The 14,607-nt window shown below is 40.2% G+C and overlaps 1 protein-coding gene across 1 annotated transcript in view; it reads right to left on the bottom strand.

Annotated features, from left to right (window-relative positions):
- Positions 1-875: 875 nt before the first annotated feature.
- ROR1 (receptor tyrosine kinase like orphan receptor 1) overlaps positions 876-14,607 on the bottom strand; it is a 427,692-nt gene continuing 413,960 nt past the window's right edge. Inside the window, exon 9 of the mRNA XM_060119439.1 lies at positions 876-4,911. Within this exon, the coding sequence (XP_059975422.1) occupies positions 3,484-4,911 (1,428 nt within the window). The 3' untranslated portion in view covers positions 876-3,483. The remainder of the gene's footprint in view (positions 4,912-14,607) is intronic.

Genomic DNA, 14,607 nt, shown 5'->3' with positions numbered 1-14,607 from the left:
AAGGAATTAAGGGTGAGGCCCCAATCACAGAGTTGAAGGAATTGGGGATGGTGGGAGGGGAAAAGCCTGGAGACATAAGAAGGAAATGGGAGTGAAGGGTAGATTGAGGAATTCAAGTGAGAGGGAGAACCCCAGCCTGACACGGATCTCACTGCCATGTGAAGCGATTGCTTTATTGAGTTTGATCGCTGAGGCGGTGACAAGAGCTGTACCTAAAACAGATGGATAAGGCCCTGAAGGTTTTATTGTATCCCCTTCTGTATTAAATAGCAGAAATGGACAAGTTCTTTGAACTTTCATAATGATACTCATTTTCCTTGACAGTGTGTATTAATCACCAGATGGGGAGCTCTTTCTTTTGGGCAAATAAGGTCATAAAGATAAGCTGTGACAATTAAATGGCCACATTTCTTTTATTTTATCAATATGGTTGGAGTCTAAGTTGAACATAAGATGTACACAGCTTTTTCTTCTTCAGAATTCTCAGATGATTTTTGATGTCTAAGTTCACATGGAAACATCAAGGCAGAAAAAGATGCAACTCTAAAAACCAGTTTTCACATTACATTTGATTGTCAAGTAATTATTCAATATATTATTTTGATTTTAAAAATTAGAATCTTGCCATATATAGGTGGGTGATATATGGTCATAAAGTCATAGGGATTCTGCCTTCCACCTATGGTCACTAGCAAAAGAATGTCCAAGTCTATTTTAAAAGCTTACTTAAAAATAATCATTTCAATGAAATAGCAGTAAATAGGAATTATGATTCCTCTTTCTATGAAATGTCAAACATTAGGAGAGATAATATTAAAGTTCCCAAATACCTCCATGATATCAATATTCAGGAAATAATATTTTATGGTAAACATTTTTAATAAACAGCAGCATAAAATAATCAGTGTTTAATATCATCTCTGGTGTGTGAAATACAAATGCATATATCCCCAATATAAAATAAGCTTCTTGTCATTACAATTTCATGCTTGTCTATTTGAAATGCCCATAATAACAAATCAAACATTAAGTAATACAGTGATTAAATGCATGCAGTGAAAATAAGGAAAGATATGATAGGGCGAGATATCTGAATACTGCCATTATATATTTGAAGAAAATCTATACCGAGTTAAAAACAAACAAAGGAAACAAGGAAACAGACCAGATATAAAAATGCAGAGATATATTTCACTTCTGTGATACAAACCATAAACATAGTTTTGTGCAAAAAAGAGAAAAGATCTGAAAATAAAGTCATCTTACAAAACATTGCCCACAAAGCAAAAGGTATTTTTCAGTCTGTGAAAAAAATAATATTTTAATACAAAAGGGACTGTGTTATGTAGTATCACAGTGCTATTATAAAATACATTATTACAAGTGGTTTTGAAAATTTAGTTTGCTCACCTTAATGACTTCAGTAATTATAAAATGTTTAAAATAAATGTTATAGTTCTTTATAAAAAACTAATTTGAATTTATTTTTTACCCATAGTAATGTTTTTCCAGAGTAGATATCTTACTGGCTCATGGAATGCTACTTTCCCTTTAAGGGACTCCTAGAAAAACTCAGGTTCACTGAAATTGTGTTTACTTAAAATAATAAATATTCTTGGAAAACAATTGATTGTCGTATGATATACAAAACTGTGGTTTGAATCTTCATCATTAAACAGTTGCATAGCAACAAAAGGATACAAATATTCTCCTCTACCTAAAGTTAAGAAATGTAACTTCTGAATCAGCTTATTTATGCCATAAAAATATGTCTTAATTTATTTCTGAATAAATCTGAATATAGCCAATTCTTTGTGTTCACAGTACCTATAAGTCCACATTTGTTGTCTGAAGATTCAGTGTTTGGGAAAATTGCAACACATTTTGGTAAACATATTTCTTTGATTTCTCATCCTAATTGAATTTTTTGTTTTACAAAATTGAAATGTCAACGTGCTTCTAAGTCTCTTACATTCTCCTCATGAAATATCATTTCCAGGAATTACTTTATATCCTGTAAGTCTCTTTATAAGTCTCTTCAGCTGTAAAATAAAAAAATGAGACTTTGAGACATTGCTCTTAGAATAAATGACTTATTCTTTTAACAAGAGAAAAATCAATCATAACATTCCTTTCTATATAGAACTTGAAACCCATAAGAATGCTAAACTTGGCAGAAGATGGCTAGCAGGTAAGGCATGAGATGCACATTTGATACCTTCCTTCCTCTAACTAAGGCAAAAATGATCACGTTGTTTCTAGTTACCAGCTTAAAATTTTCAGTTCATGGTTATCTTTGAAGTGAGAACTCAGTACTTGTTTTTTAAAAATACTATAATATTTTGCAAATAGAATTCAGTCTTTGGATTCCAACTAACACTATGAATACATTGTCATAACTCTTGGTGCTAGAATAAAATCTGTGAACATTTCCAGATCAGAAAAAAAAAAAAAAAAAAGTGAGAGAAACTTTAAATTAACTAGATATTGGTGTCAGAGAGTTTCCTCCTTCCCCAGAGTCCACTAATCATATGCACCCCCATACCTTAGACAGCTCATATGCAGGAGGATGCAAGCATGGATGGGCTGGTCTGTAGCCACACCTCTATTCTTCAATGTTATTGGTCCAGGGAAGCTCCTGTGAGGCTGTCCCCATGGGAACCCTTGTTCCTTTCCCATGGATGCTGAGCTAGGCCAAGGGACCATTTTCCTGACTGTGCTGCCTTTGGTGCCTCATTTCTAATGCAACACAGTGAACTATCAACCGGCGGTCAATTTCAGCATCCACATCTAGCCTTATGATCTGATGCCCTGTGTTATTTCAAGGGCTTGTGTAAACACACTGTGGAAAAAGCCTTCATGATCAACAGAGGAGACTCACAAAGAGGCACACTTTTCACGTTCCCAAAGAAGCCCCACTCTGTAGAAGGCTTCAGGGAAACTTACACTTATGGCTCGTTTCCATCTGGGATTTTAAATCTGGCCTAAAGTTTCCTCACTGATTCTGAACATCACTTCCATACAAACATGCATAGAGTCTAAACTGAATCAACATAATTCCTGAACATCTGTCCTGAAGAAAAGACAGCAGGTAGACAAATGCTATGGTATATACATTTTGGGGAGAGAACAGTCATGGCAGCCAAAGGTGAATACACAAAGCACCGTTTGACTTTCCTTTTTGGTTTGATACTTAGTCATAAGGTTCATTTCCTCTTCACTGGTTTGCAGTTTTCAGTACTTGAAACCAGATGTACCAATCCCAGTGGCATGGCCTACACCCTGATGGAGTGTTAATCCCACAATGTTTTTTTTCTGGCTGGTGTTTGCCCTGGTTGGTAAGACACAGTTAAACTTCACAGAAGATACTTGTTGCAATGTCTGCTAAATGAGAACCTTACTTTAATAAAAACATTTGAATATAAATCTTTTCTACGACTTTCTAGTTTTTCCTGTATACCACATTTACAAAAGTTGTGCATTTTACAGTTCTGCAGAAATCATAGATTCGGTGTGTCCATGAATGTTGGAGTCTCCTAGCAAAGATGGTTGCTTTGAGTCTATTTTGTAGGGTTTTTGAGATTTGTTGCCAAAAACGGTGATACCCATTCCACTGGGATGATTCGGAATCGACATGTGTGGTAGTAAGGGAATATTTGCTTCCTGATTTGATCCTGATGAAGGCAGGCTGGTCACATGACCAGTACTAGTTGACCCACTGGCACTGCTTGGGGACCGACTCTTGGGAGGTGGGCAGTGCTGAATCACTCTGGGAGGACCTGTTGGCTGATAGTGGGCAGCTGGAAACGCTGCATATCCAGTAGGTATTGGGTATCCATTGATGGGGATGAATCGCTGGTTCTGAGGTATTGGTGGGCTGATGAAACCAGCAATCTGGCCCTGTGGTGTAATACCCTGGCTCGGGAACATGTAATTGGGATATCTGGGGTTACTGAGATTACTCACTGGGCTGGCACTAAGGGAGGTTGTCTGCGTGGTGGCATTTCCACCGGAAGGAGTAGTAGAGCTGGTATGACTTGAGAGCCCCTCCCAGGACCGAAGCCGGACGTGAATATCTTTAAATCTTGGTCTCCTGGAAGGAATCTCATTCCAACACTCTGTCATGAGGCTGTACATTCTGGGGGGGCAGTCTTCGGAGCATGGTAACAGCTGTCGTTTTCTCACCATTTCGATCACTTCCTGGTTACTAAATCCATAATATGGCTGGAGTCCAAAACTGAAAATCTCCCACAAGACAACCCCAAAAGACCAGATATCTGAATCAGAAGAGAATTTGCCATACATGATGGCTTCAGGGGGCATCCAGCGAATGGGCAGCAAAGACTTACTCTGCACCCTGTAGTAATCAGCGGAGTATATTTCTCTGGAAAGCCCAAGGTCTGAAATCTTTACGTGAAGTTGCTCTCCGATTAAAATATTGCGAGCTGCAAGGTCCTTATGGACAAAGAAGTGACTAGACAGGTATTCCATGCCGGCTGCAATCTGAATTGCAATGTGTAGAAAATCTCCATGATCCAGGCTGGATTTTACAGTCCCATCTTCATCACTGCTACAGCCAACATCTGAATGTGGGGACCGCATGATGAGGAACTCATGGAGATCCCCCTGATTCATATACTCAAAAAGCATACACACAGGTTGTTCCTGAGTGACAGCCCCTAGAAGGCAGACAATATTGGGGTGGTGTAGTTCGGCCATCAGGGAGGCTTCCTGTTGAAATTCTGTCCATTGCTGGGGGTTGTTATAGTCTTTCAAGGTCTTTATAGCAACTAACTGAGCATGGTCCATGCCTGGGAGATAGAGATGGCCCTTATAGATCTTTCCAAAGGCACATTCACCCAATTCTTCCATAAAACGTACAGCAGAAAGAGGCAGCTCTTTAGCCTTGCTCTGTATGAGAGAAAGGGAAAGTGTGGTTTAAAACATTTTCTAAGGCAAGACATCCTGGCATCTGAAAGGAGGGGTGAGGCATATTGAGAAAGGTTCTGTACATCAAATTAATTACAACATTGTACATCTAGAAGTCTTTAGAATTGTTGGCTGCAACTCAGGCATAGGCAGATTTTTGTCCATCACTCCCCTATCCCTCCATCCACACCCCCTGCTCCAACAATGGTTTCCTGCTGTTACCTAGAATCTTGCTACTCAAAGAGTGGTCTTGGGAAGAGCAACATCAGCATCACTTGAAGCTCACTGCAAATGCAGACTCTTGGACCCAACTCGGACCTACGGAATGAGGATGTGCATTTAACAAGACCCCGGGTGATTCTGTTGAATGTTAGAGTGTGAGAAGCACTGCTGCTGAGGATACAGCCTTAATCCTTAGCCTGGCACTTAAGAGTATTTGTGATCTGGTCTTACCCTTGCTACACCTCTACATGATGGCATCACTTTAGTTGAATAGGTCTCCTCATAGTCCACATGCAAATGTCATGCATGTTCTTGCCTAATACCTTTGTTCTTCCAATGCTCTCCTATTTCTAAGGTATATATTGAGCTAAAAGCCAGAGAAACCAAAACAAAAGACTGTTCTGAGGTGCTCATAGTGGAGGTGGGGAGGTTTGGAATGTGCTTCTCTCTACTTATCGAATCCTTGCTGTCAAACTCTCCCCGACCACTCTGATCTTTGCCTCCTCTGGAATCCCTCTGGCTTTACCGTCTGAATGCCACTACGTGCAGGATGCAGTGAGGTGACTGGCTACACGCTGACCTCCGCAGCCACAGTTCGAATTGGAATTCTGCCCTCTCCACTTACCAGCTGTGTGACCCTGGGTACAATATTTAACCACGCTGTGCTTCAATTCCCTCATCTATAAAATGGGATGATAATCGTACTTATCTCGTAGGGTTCTTGTGAACTTTTAGTAAGCTAACATTTGTCAAGTGTTCAGCATGATGTCTGGCACATGGTAAGGGCTATTTAACTTTTAGCTATTATTACCTTGCTATTGCTGCTCTTTTTATGAATATACTTTGTCCTCTCAATCAGATTTCAAGTTTTTTTTTTTTTTTTTTTTTTTTTGGCTGCACTGTGTGGCATGCGGTATCTCAGTTCCCCAACCAGGGATTGAACCCATGCCCCCTGCATTGGGAGCGTGAAGTCTTAACCACTGGACCTCCAGGAAGTCCCCCAGATTTCAGTTTTTTGAAGGGAGCTATTGACTTTCGAACCAACTGAACCAACTATGGCTTTGCAAGCGGGTTATTTACTGATTGACCTGAAAACAGACAGGAGAAAGCATCTAGCTCACAATGAAAATAAATACTAAATAAATAAATACTAAATTGTGACATTTGATCTTGACAGTAAATGTCTATTATGTCATGTGTTTTTACTATTTTTGAAATTCACCTCCGATCTATCCTGACATTTAATCTAATTTGTTAGGGAAAAAGTCATAAAAGCAATGCATTTGTACCTAAATGGATTTTTAAAATAATCCCTTTAAATGTACTTTAAATCCTTATTTTTTAGAAAAAAGTACTGCTGTGAGTATCCCAATTGAAGCTGATGATTTTGCAAATACATATGGAATTCAGAGCTCTCTGTACACAGTTTAAATCAACAGTTTAGAAAATTAACTAAAAATTTTCTCTAACCCAAACTCTACTAATCTAGAATTCATGATGATTAGCTCTGTTCTAGGCTAATTTTTGCAGGGCAAAATGCCCATTAACCTTATTATAAGTGTAAATAAACTTGCAGCAAAATACCCACTTAAGACGACAAAATAGAACTGAGAATTTTGAAACATTAATTCCTCCATGCAAATAATATTTCTTATCATCTATAGGTCTCACTAATTTGTTAAAGCAGATTTTATGGGGGTTGTATTTATAAATGTCTTACAGTAAAGTTACTTCTGCTGAAAGTAATGGCAACTTCTTGCTTTAAACATTTAGGCAATTGAAACTTATTAATACAGTCCTATTAATTATAGTATTGTTTGTAACAGATTAGAAATAACCTAAATGTCTACTTAATGGAAACATTAAATTAATTGTGGTGGAGCTAGTAAAAAGAATATTATACATTTGTGAGAATATTATACAGTTGTAAGAACAAATGAGGACACTTTCTATGTACTGATATCCAAAATCCTACTACTAAGTTAAAAATCAAAAGCAAAAGAACAGTTAATGCTGTATGCTGCTTTTGTGTGAAAGAGGAGGAGAAAAAGAATAAATATATTCATATTTCTGCCCACAGGCATAAAGAAACTCTGAAAGGATACTCAAGAAACAGCAGTGGTTATTGGCAGGATATAGAGGTGGGAACTAGGAGGAGGGGGGCAGAGGTGGGAGATTTTTCACTTTATGCTTTTTTATACTTTTTTTTTTTTTGCGGTACGCGGGCCTCTCACTGTTGTGGCCTCTCCCGTTGCGGAGCACAGGCTCCGGACGCGCAGGCTCAGCGGCCATGGCTCACGGGCCCAGCCGCTCCGCGGCATGTGGGATCTTCCCAGACCGGGGCACGAACCCGTGTCCCCTGAATCGGCAGGCGGACTTTCAACCACTGTGCCACCAGGGAAGCCCTGCTTTTTTATACTTTTGAATTTATGAACCAGGTGAATGTATTATCAATTCAAAAAAGTGAATAATTTAAAAACATATGACCCATCTTTCTATCTGACTGAATCCAGGAAATTTATTCTGCAATCACAATTCCTTCACTGTTTTTCCTTTTGCTTCTAGGGTCAGGATTCTGTGGTTGCTATGGAGTTCCTTTGAGAGAACAGAATGTAGGTGGTGGGAAGAGTAACCAAGCTTACTTTTTAACTCTTGCAGCCCTCAGCTTGATTGTGCTTTCGTGGCCAGAGTAATCCAAAGTGAATTTTTCCCACATGACATTACGACACGGATTTCCATCAGAACTTTACCTAATGATGTTATTGAATCCAATTTATGTGAAAGCCCCTTGAATGGCATGGTAGGTATTACTTACTTTTTGACCTAAACAGGATCCCCCATGCTTTTGGTGATAGAGAGGGTATGGGACTGAGTAATAAACTATTTTTGAGGGAAAGTGGGAATGAGGAACTAAACCCAAGGAATATTAGACTGATCTAATGAGGCATTAGGACTCTTCCCCCTTCCCCTGCTGAAGCTTAACCCACAGGCAGTGTGGGGTAATTCAAACCATGTAACCTTTGAACTCATACAAATCTGAATTTGCATCTTGGACCTGCCGCTTTCTATTATTAATAGTTAATATTTATATAGCACTTACTATGCGCCAGACACTGTTCTGAGCACCTGACAATTATCAACTCATTTACTATAAAAACCCCGTGGGATAAGTCCTATATATTAGGTGGCTGACCTTGGGTGAGTTTCTTAACTTTTCTGAACCTCTTTTTCCATATCTATAAAATAATATAATATCCAGCTTCCATAATTACAGTAGGGATTAAATGCAATAATGTATGAAAGTAATTTCCACCTAATAAGTGCTCTTTAAATCAATTTTATTATCCTTCTTAGGGAAGTAATCCAGAAAGTGGAGTCAATGCAAATGATTTAGATCTATTTGCAGTCTTAAATAGGTCTAGATAGCCATCTATAATTCTACGTTTAAAAAACGAAAGTTTAAATTTCTTCTTGTTAATCTTTCTCTGTTCTCCTGTAGTTGCTGGTTTTTAAAAAAATTCTTTAAAAATGACAGAGACTCTGTTTTGGAACCCGAGGGCGGGTAAGAATTTGAGTGGCCTGTGGTCTGCTCCTCTGAGGATTCTGGAAGATGCGGATGGAGGTGGAGGGAGCAAAGACCCACGTGGAAGAGTGGATGGTGGCAGATGGGAAAGGAAGCAAGCAGGCCAAACTGGTGGGGACTGGAAGAGAAGAGGAGGTGGACGGGACCTTGGCGCTGGCCTGACACACGGCCCCTGGGGCTTCATGGCTAAGAAAGCCGGCTGCATTCCCATACACTGAGGTAAGAAAATTAGTTCTCTGGTATTCAGCTTTGGAAGAAGAACTCTTACTCTTGCCATTTTACAGATGGAGAAGGAGGCTTAGAAAAGTCTCAAGAATTTTTAGGAGGGCCAAAATTGCTGCCCTTGTGTGTACAAGGCCTTCTGTTTGAAACCAGAGAAGCTGGCTGGCCGGCAACCCCAGTTGGACACAGCATGTCTCTGGAGGCTCAGCCTGGGGCCTGACACCTTGCAGGGCTGTGAGGTCAGCCTTCAGTGTGTGGTCACTCTGTGGAACGATAATTGTTCTTCTTTCTCTCTGTTCAGACACATGAAAAAGTATGTTTTGACCCAAAGTGGGTCTTGTCATAGCTCACCAAAACCTGGTGGGCCAGACGGCATAGAGTCCCACATCATCTCCAGCTGACAGAAGGAAGGAATAGATCATCAGAGCTAGTCAGAACCAAATTTTGGGATTTGCTTTGGAAAAAAAGCACGGAAAGTAACCAAAATGACCAATTTCACAAAACCATTCCTTGGAACACCTGTGCAGCAGCCAGCATAGAAATACCCAGAAAAAAAACTGCTCAGGGCTTGGTTTCAGGGGAACACTTTACACAGTGATTTGCAGTTTTTAAATGCTCAAGTTATTTGGTACAAATGAGTCTTAACTATAGACTCATTTTCAAATTTTACATAAATCCTGACCTAGTTAAAAAATCATAAAAACCCTTAAAGAAGCAGTCAGTAGACTGTACGGTGACGGCAGGAAATTAGCTGTATTGTTGAGGAACAGATGGTTTACATTATACAGACCCTTTAGGCTAAACTTGTTTAGGTCTGGCATATTGTAAATTATATTTTGGTAATGAAAGTGAAATGACCTCTGCTTGACCTCAAGTGGAGTTTGTCTGCTTGAACCAATGTAGTGGAAAACTATGAAAGAAAATGAAGTCATAAAGTTTTGGCAGTTCAATTTTGGCTCATTTCAAGTTAAGGGGTTATAAATCTGTTTAGTTTTTGTTTGACAAGTATTTGTCATACAGGGATGTACAAAATGTAAAGAAGTGTAAAATACACATGAGGCACGATGCCAAAGTAAACCAAGTACAAAGGAAAACTGGAATGAATAGGGTCCTGGGCTCCTATCTCTTTATCACTCCCTCCATTAGTTGAATGACAAGATGGGCTCCGTTTATTATATGCTGTAAGGCAATTAAGTACCTTAAAACTGAAACAGGCTTTCAGTTTAAATGTTAACATTTTTACTTCTCAAAGTAAACACACATCTGCCTCAGTGCGGTTTAAAAAATTATATAATTTTTCTGGGGGGAGAAAAATCAAAGTTGATGTAGAAGTTGATACATTATTCTAAAATCCAGTTGTGCTTCTTCCCCTAGAAATGTTTGAAGCACAACTGTATTCAGGTTTAAATGAGCTCTTCACGGAAGGAAAATGAAGGGAGAACATTTTAGATGTGAGTCCTTAGATGTGAGTCGATGTGAGTAGTGCAGTCCTGTCTAAACAGCTGCTAGAGAGGCCAGGCGGATGTTGGTGGCTTCTGTAACCTGAGTGATGAATACTAAGAGGGGACGTGTGCCCCTTTTAGATCCATTAACTTTAGGTATGAAAGCAATGAACCATGGGTAGTTTAAAAAAATTGTAATTATGTAGATGGCAGATGGATTAGGTGGACAGACTCAGTGACTTTATCTCTTTTCACCTCTGGGAAGTTACACCTTAGGTGATGATATACTTGGAATGACTCCTCTGGAGGACACTGCTTGTGACTAAGCTGCCATTTCCTGCTCACTTTTCCTAAGTGACTACCACAAGAAATGAGATGCGTATTCTGTGATGGCCATCAACATTGGCGTGCAGCACGGATCCCGCTCTGTGACCTTTCACCTCTAACCTGAACAGGGCATGACTGATGGCTCTACTTCTGAGTCCAATTTGAAGTAGACACACAGATGAAAAGCCGAGCCACATGAGGGTGGAGGGAACCAGAGCTCAGGGCGGTGCTCTGGGACAGGAAGGTGGCTCCAGCAGCAGGTGCTGGAAAAGGACTGAAGTTCATGTTCCTACAATGGACCCAAACCTCCTCCTATAGTCCTTGCAGCCCCTATACTTGTTCCTTTCCCATCCCTCACGTCCCAAGACTGCTGCCCTTTTACAAATCTCTTTTGCTATACACATTTGCCGATTCTAGCTGTATACAAGTATCTGTAGGAGAAGAGTGGGTCCCACACAGTGACATCTGTCCTCACCGTATTAGAGGAATAATGAAGCAGGCCCTATTGAAGTTAGGGGGTAATTTTGGGTAATAGGAGGGCATGACCAGGTCTGTTTCTCTTTGAAAGCACAGTTTTCTCTGAGAACTGTATGCCTGATGGACTTACTCTCTGAATCTCAAGTTGATCAGCAGAGTCTACACCAGAGCAGGCACTGGAATCCCCCAGAGGGCCTGTTAAAACACAGATTGCTAGGCCTCACTCCTAGAGTTTCTAATTCTGTAAGTCAGATTCTGTAGTTCTGACAAGTTGCCAGGTGATGAGGATGCTCTGGGACTGGAATAAATGAGAGAACCACTGGAATAAATGAATATGACTTTCCAAAAAAAAGAGAAAAGAATACAACTTTCTGGATCAGACAGTTACTGAGTGTCTGGTCCCTGCTCCCGGCATGATGAATGACCACAGTGTGTCTGTAGAACCTGATTGAATGATTCTGACTTACACGAGACAGAGACTATACACCCTGCTTCAGAAGATGCTTTGGAAATGCCAGCTAGAGAAAAATGTAAGAGCCATCGACTGGTATTTCACTGGGTTATATTCTGCATGGCTACTGTCAGAGAGATTCAAGGTTTTGAAATAGAAATCACGTTATAGCTTGGGCCATGTCATCGGTTTATTATATTTTCATGTGCAGCCAATTGTGTGGGATATATTTTCATAGCTGGTTACCTCACTCAGTCAATTGATACTATATATACTATGTACCAAAGAGTATACACACAGAATAGTATATGAGAAACCATTTAAGAACCATGAGGAGAGAGGACACAACTCCTATCTTAGATGTTTGTAATCGGAGCTTAGTAATAACTACCATGTATTGAATACTTGCCATGTACCAGACTCTGAGATCATAATAATGGCTACGATTTGGGGAGGGGGGGCTGTTTATGTGTTGGGCTATAAGTGCTTTATACATATTAATTCTTTTCATCCTCACAATAATGCTATGAAATTGGTCACTATGACTATTATCCCCATTTTACAGATGGAGAACCTGAGGAGCAGTGGTTAAGTGATCCCACAACTAGTAGGTTGTAAATTCAGACTCCAGGGTCTGTCTTCCTCATGACTACACTACACTCCCTTGTGGGGTCTCTCAGTGTTCAATGCATCAACTCATTTAACCCTCATCACAAATCTGTGAGATTCATACTATGATTTCCCCACTCTATGGATCAAGAAATTAAGGCCTTCAATGAAATTAAAGCCTTCAAATTAAGGCCTAAGTAGCTTGCCTATGGAAGCACAACTATTAGGTAGTGATGTCAAGATTCAGCTCCAGCTGTGTCTGGCTCCAAAGATGAAGCACTTTTCTGGGAAGAAGAGGTAGTTTTCATTTGATCCTCAGAGGGCTCCACAATTTTAAAAGCATGAGGCCCACTGGTGTAAAAGTGGAATGTCAAGGTGTAATTACTCTCTGGCCTCTGATGACCTAGACCTTACTCTGGCTGATCCTTTGTTGCTCCCATTAGTTGACTGGGGTAAGTGAACAAAACCATTCAACAGCAGGCTTTACCTGAGTTGGGCACAAGAGCCCTGGAGAGTATGTGAAATTGAGATTTTTTAGTATCTGGCCTTGGCTGTTGACAGGAATCTGCTTGACTCTAAAGCCTATTTTCCTTTCCTGTGCATTTTACTGGTTCTTAGGTAAACAGTGTTAGAATTGTGAAACAACTGACTCCACTCATAAATGGAAATGATTACATTCTAAAAGCTTAAAGGCCACAACCATTTGATTTTGGGAGATTATGGACATTTTCAAAGACTACAGCTGAACTAAGTGCCTTCTGGTTTATGCAATCAAATTCTAGAGGGAGTTCCAACCAATAGTTTGCCATATTTGTTCAGAGTTCAGCTGCACTTCTCTGGAAGTGATTTAACTTCAGAAACAGTTCTTTTCTCTATAATGTTAACTTTCTGATAGTTAGTTTGAATGTTTGGTGGTGACCAGGATTGATTCTGTGGTGGAGTTACTTTATAATGTCAACAGGAGATGTTCTATTCTGCCTGGAAACAGGTAGAACAGATGCCAGTCATTTTAATGTCAGCGTGAGCTACCACGTGCTCATAACTTGGGCTTGTGTGCTTCAGTCAGCCTGAAAATTACGGCAGTAGAGTGAAATAGGGCAGGGGTCCCCAACCACCAGGCTGCGGACGGGTACTGGTCCGTGGCCTGTTAGGAAGGGGGCTGCACAGCAGGAGGTGAGCAGTGGGCAAGTGAGTGAAGCTTCATCTGCCGCTCCCCATGGCTCACCTTAACGTCTGAACCATCCCCCCGCTCCCCGTTTGTGGAAAAATTGTCTTCCATGAAACCAGTCCCTGGTGCCCAAAAGGTTGGGTACTGCTGAAATAGGGAACACTTGGGCTCTGGACCTGGACAGACCTGGGTTTGAGTTTTGGCTCTGCCACTCACTAACTGTGTGACTTTGGGCAGACTCTTAATCTCAAGCTTCAGTTTTCTCACTGCCCCAAATCAGGCTCAAATTAGTACCAACTTCAGAGGGTTACTGTAAAGACTGTATTGAGATAATGCATGTGAAGTACTTCAGCTTATTCCTAATATCCATTCATAATACTCATTCTCCCTAGAAGTAAAACTTCTAAAGACATAGTTTGAAGCTGATCTCTGTACTGGACAGTCCCCCAGTCCACACTGTCAGACCCTCTCTGCCCTGAGGGATTTTATCCAGGGTGTGAACAGGGTGTGAGGCAGAGGATTTATGCTCACTGGATGGGCACAGGAATACCAGAGCTATCTAAAGAGCTACCTCTATAATCTTTGCTCTAATTGCCTTGTCCTCACCCCAGTTAATGCTGTGGGTTGCTGAATCCTATAGCTTCCTCCCCAGCCCACAGTATCCTGTACACAGCATTTGGTGGTTGATTTAAAAGGTTTGTGATTGTTCATATCATCACTGTAACAAAAAAATAATAGTAACTTCTAGCTGTTGAGGACCTGTGAGGTGCCAGACACGCTATCTTGAAGTGTCAGAAACAGCTTGTTTAGAATAGATTGGTGGCTGCTAGTGGCGGAGAGTGGGGAGGGAAGGGGTGGGCAAAACAGGTAAAGGAGTCAAAAGGTACAAACTTCCAGTTATAAAATAAGTAAGTTATGGGGATGTGCAGCATGGCCAATATAGTTCATAATACTGATTGTATATTTGAAAGTTGTTAAGAGAATAAATCTTAAACCTTCTCATCACAAGAAAAAAATTTTGTAACGATGTATGATGGCAGATGTTAGCTAGGCTTATCGTGATGATCATTTTGCACTATATAAAAATATTGAATCATTACGTTATACACCTGAAACTAATGTAATGTGTGTGAATTATACTGCAATAAAAATACATTTAAAAATCTCTTTTAAGTAC

Source organism: Mesoplodon densirostris, chromosome 2 (assembly GCF_025265405.1).
Source record: "Mesoplodon densirostris isolate mMesDen1 chromosome 2, mMesDen1 primary haplotype, whole genome shotgun sequence".
Taxonomy (NCBI): Eukaryota; Metazoa; Chordata; class Mammalia; order Artiodactyla; family Ziphiidae; genus Mesoplodon; species Mesoplodon densirostris.
Note: the sequence above shows the minus strand (reverse complement) of the source record. Positions and strands in the feature narration are given on the sequence as shown.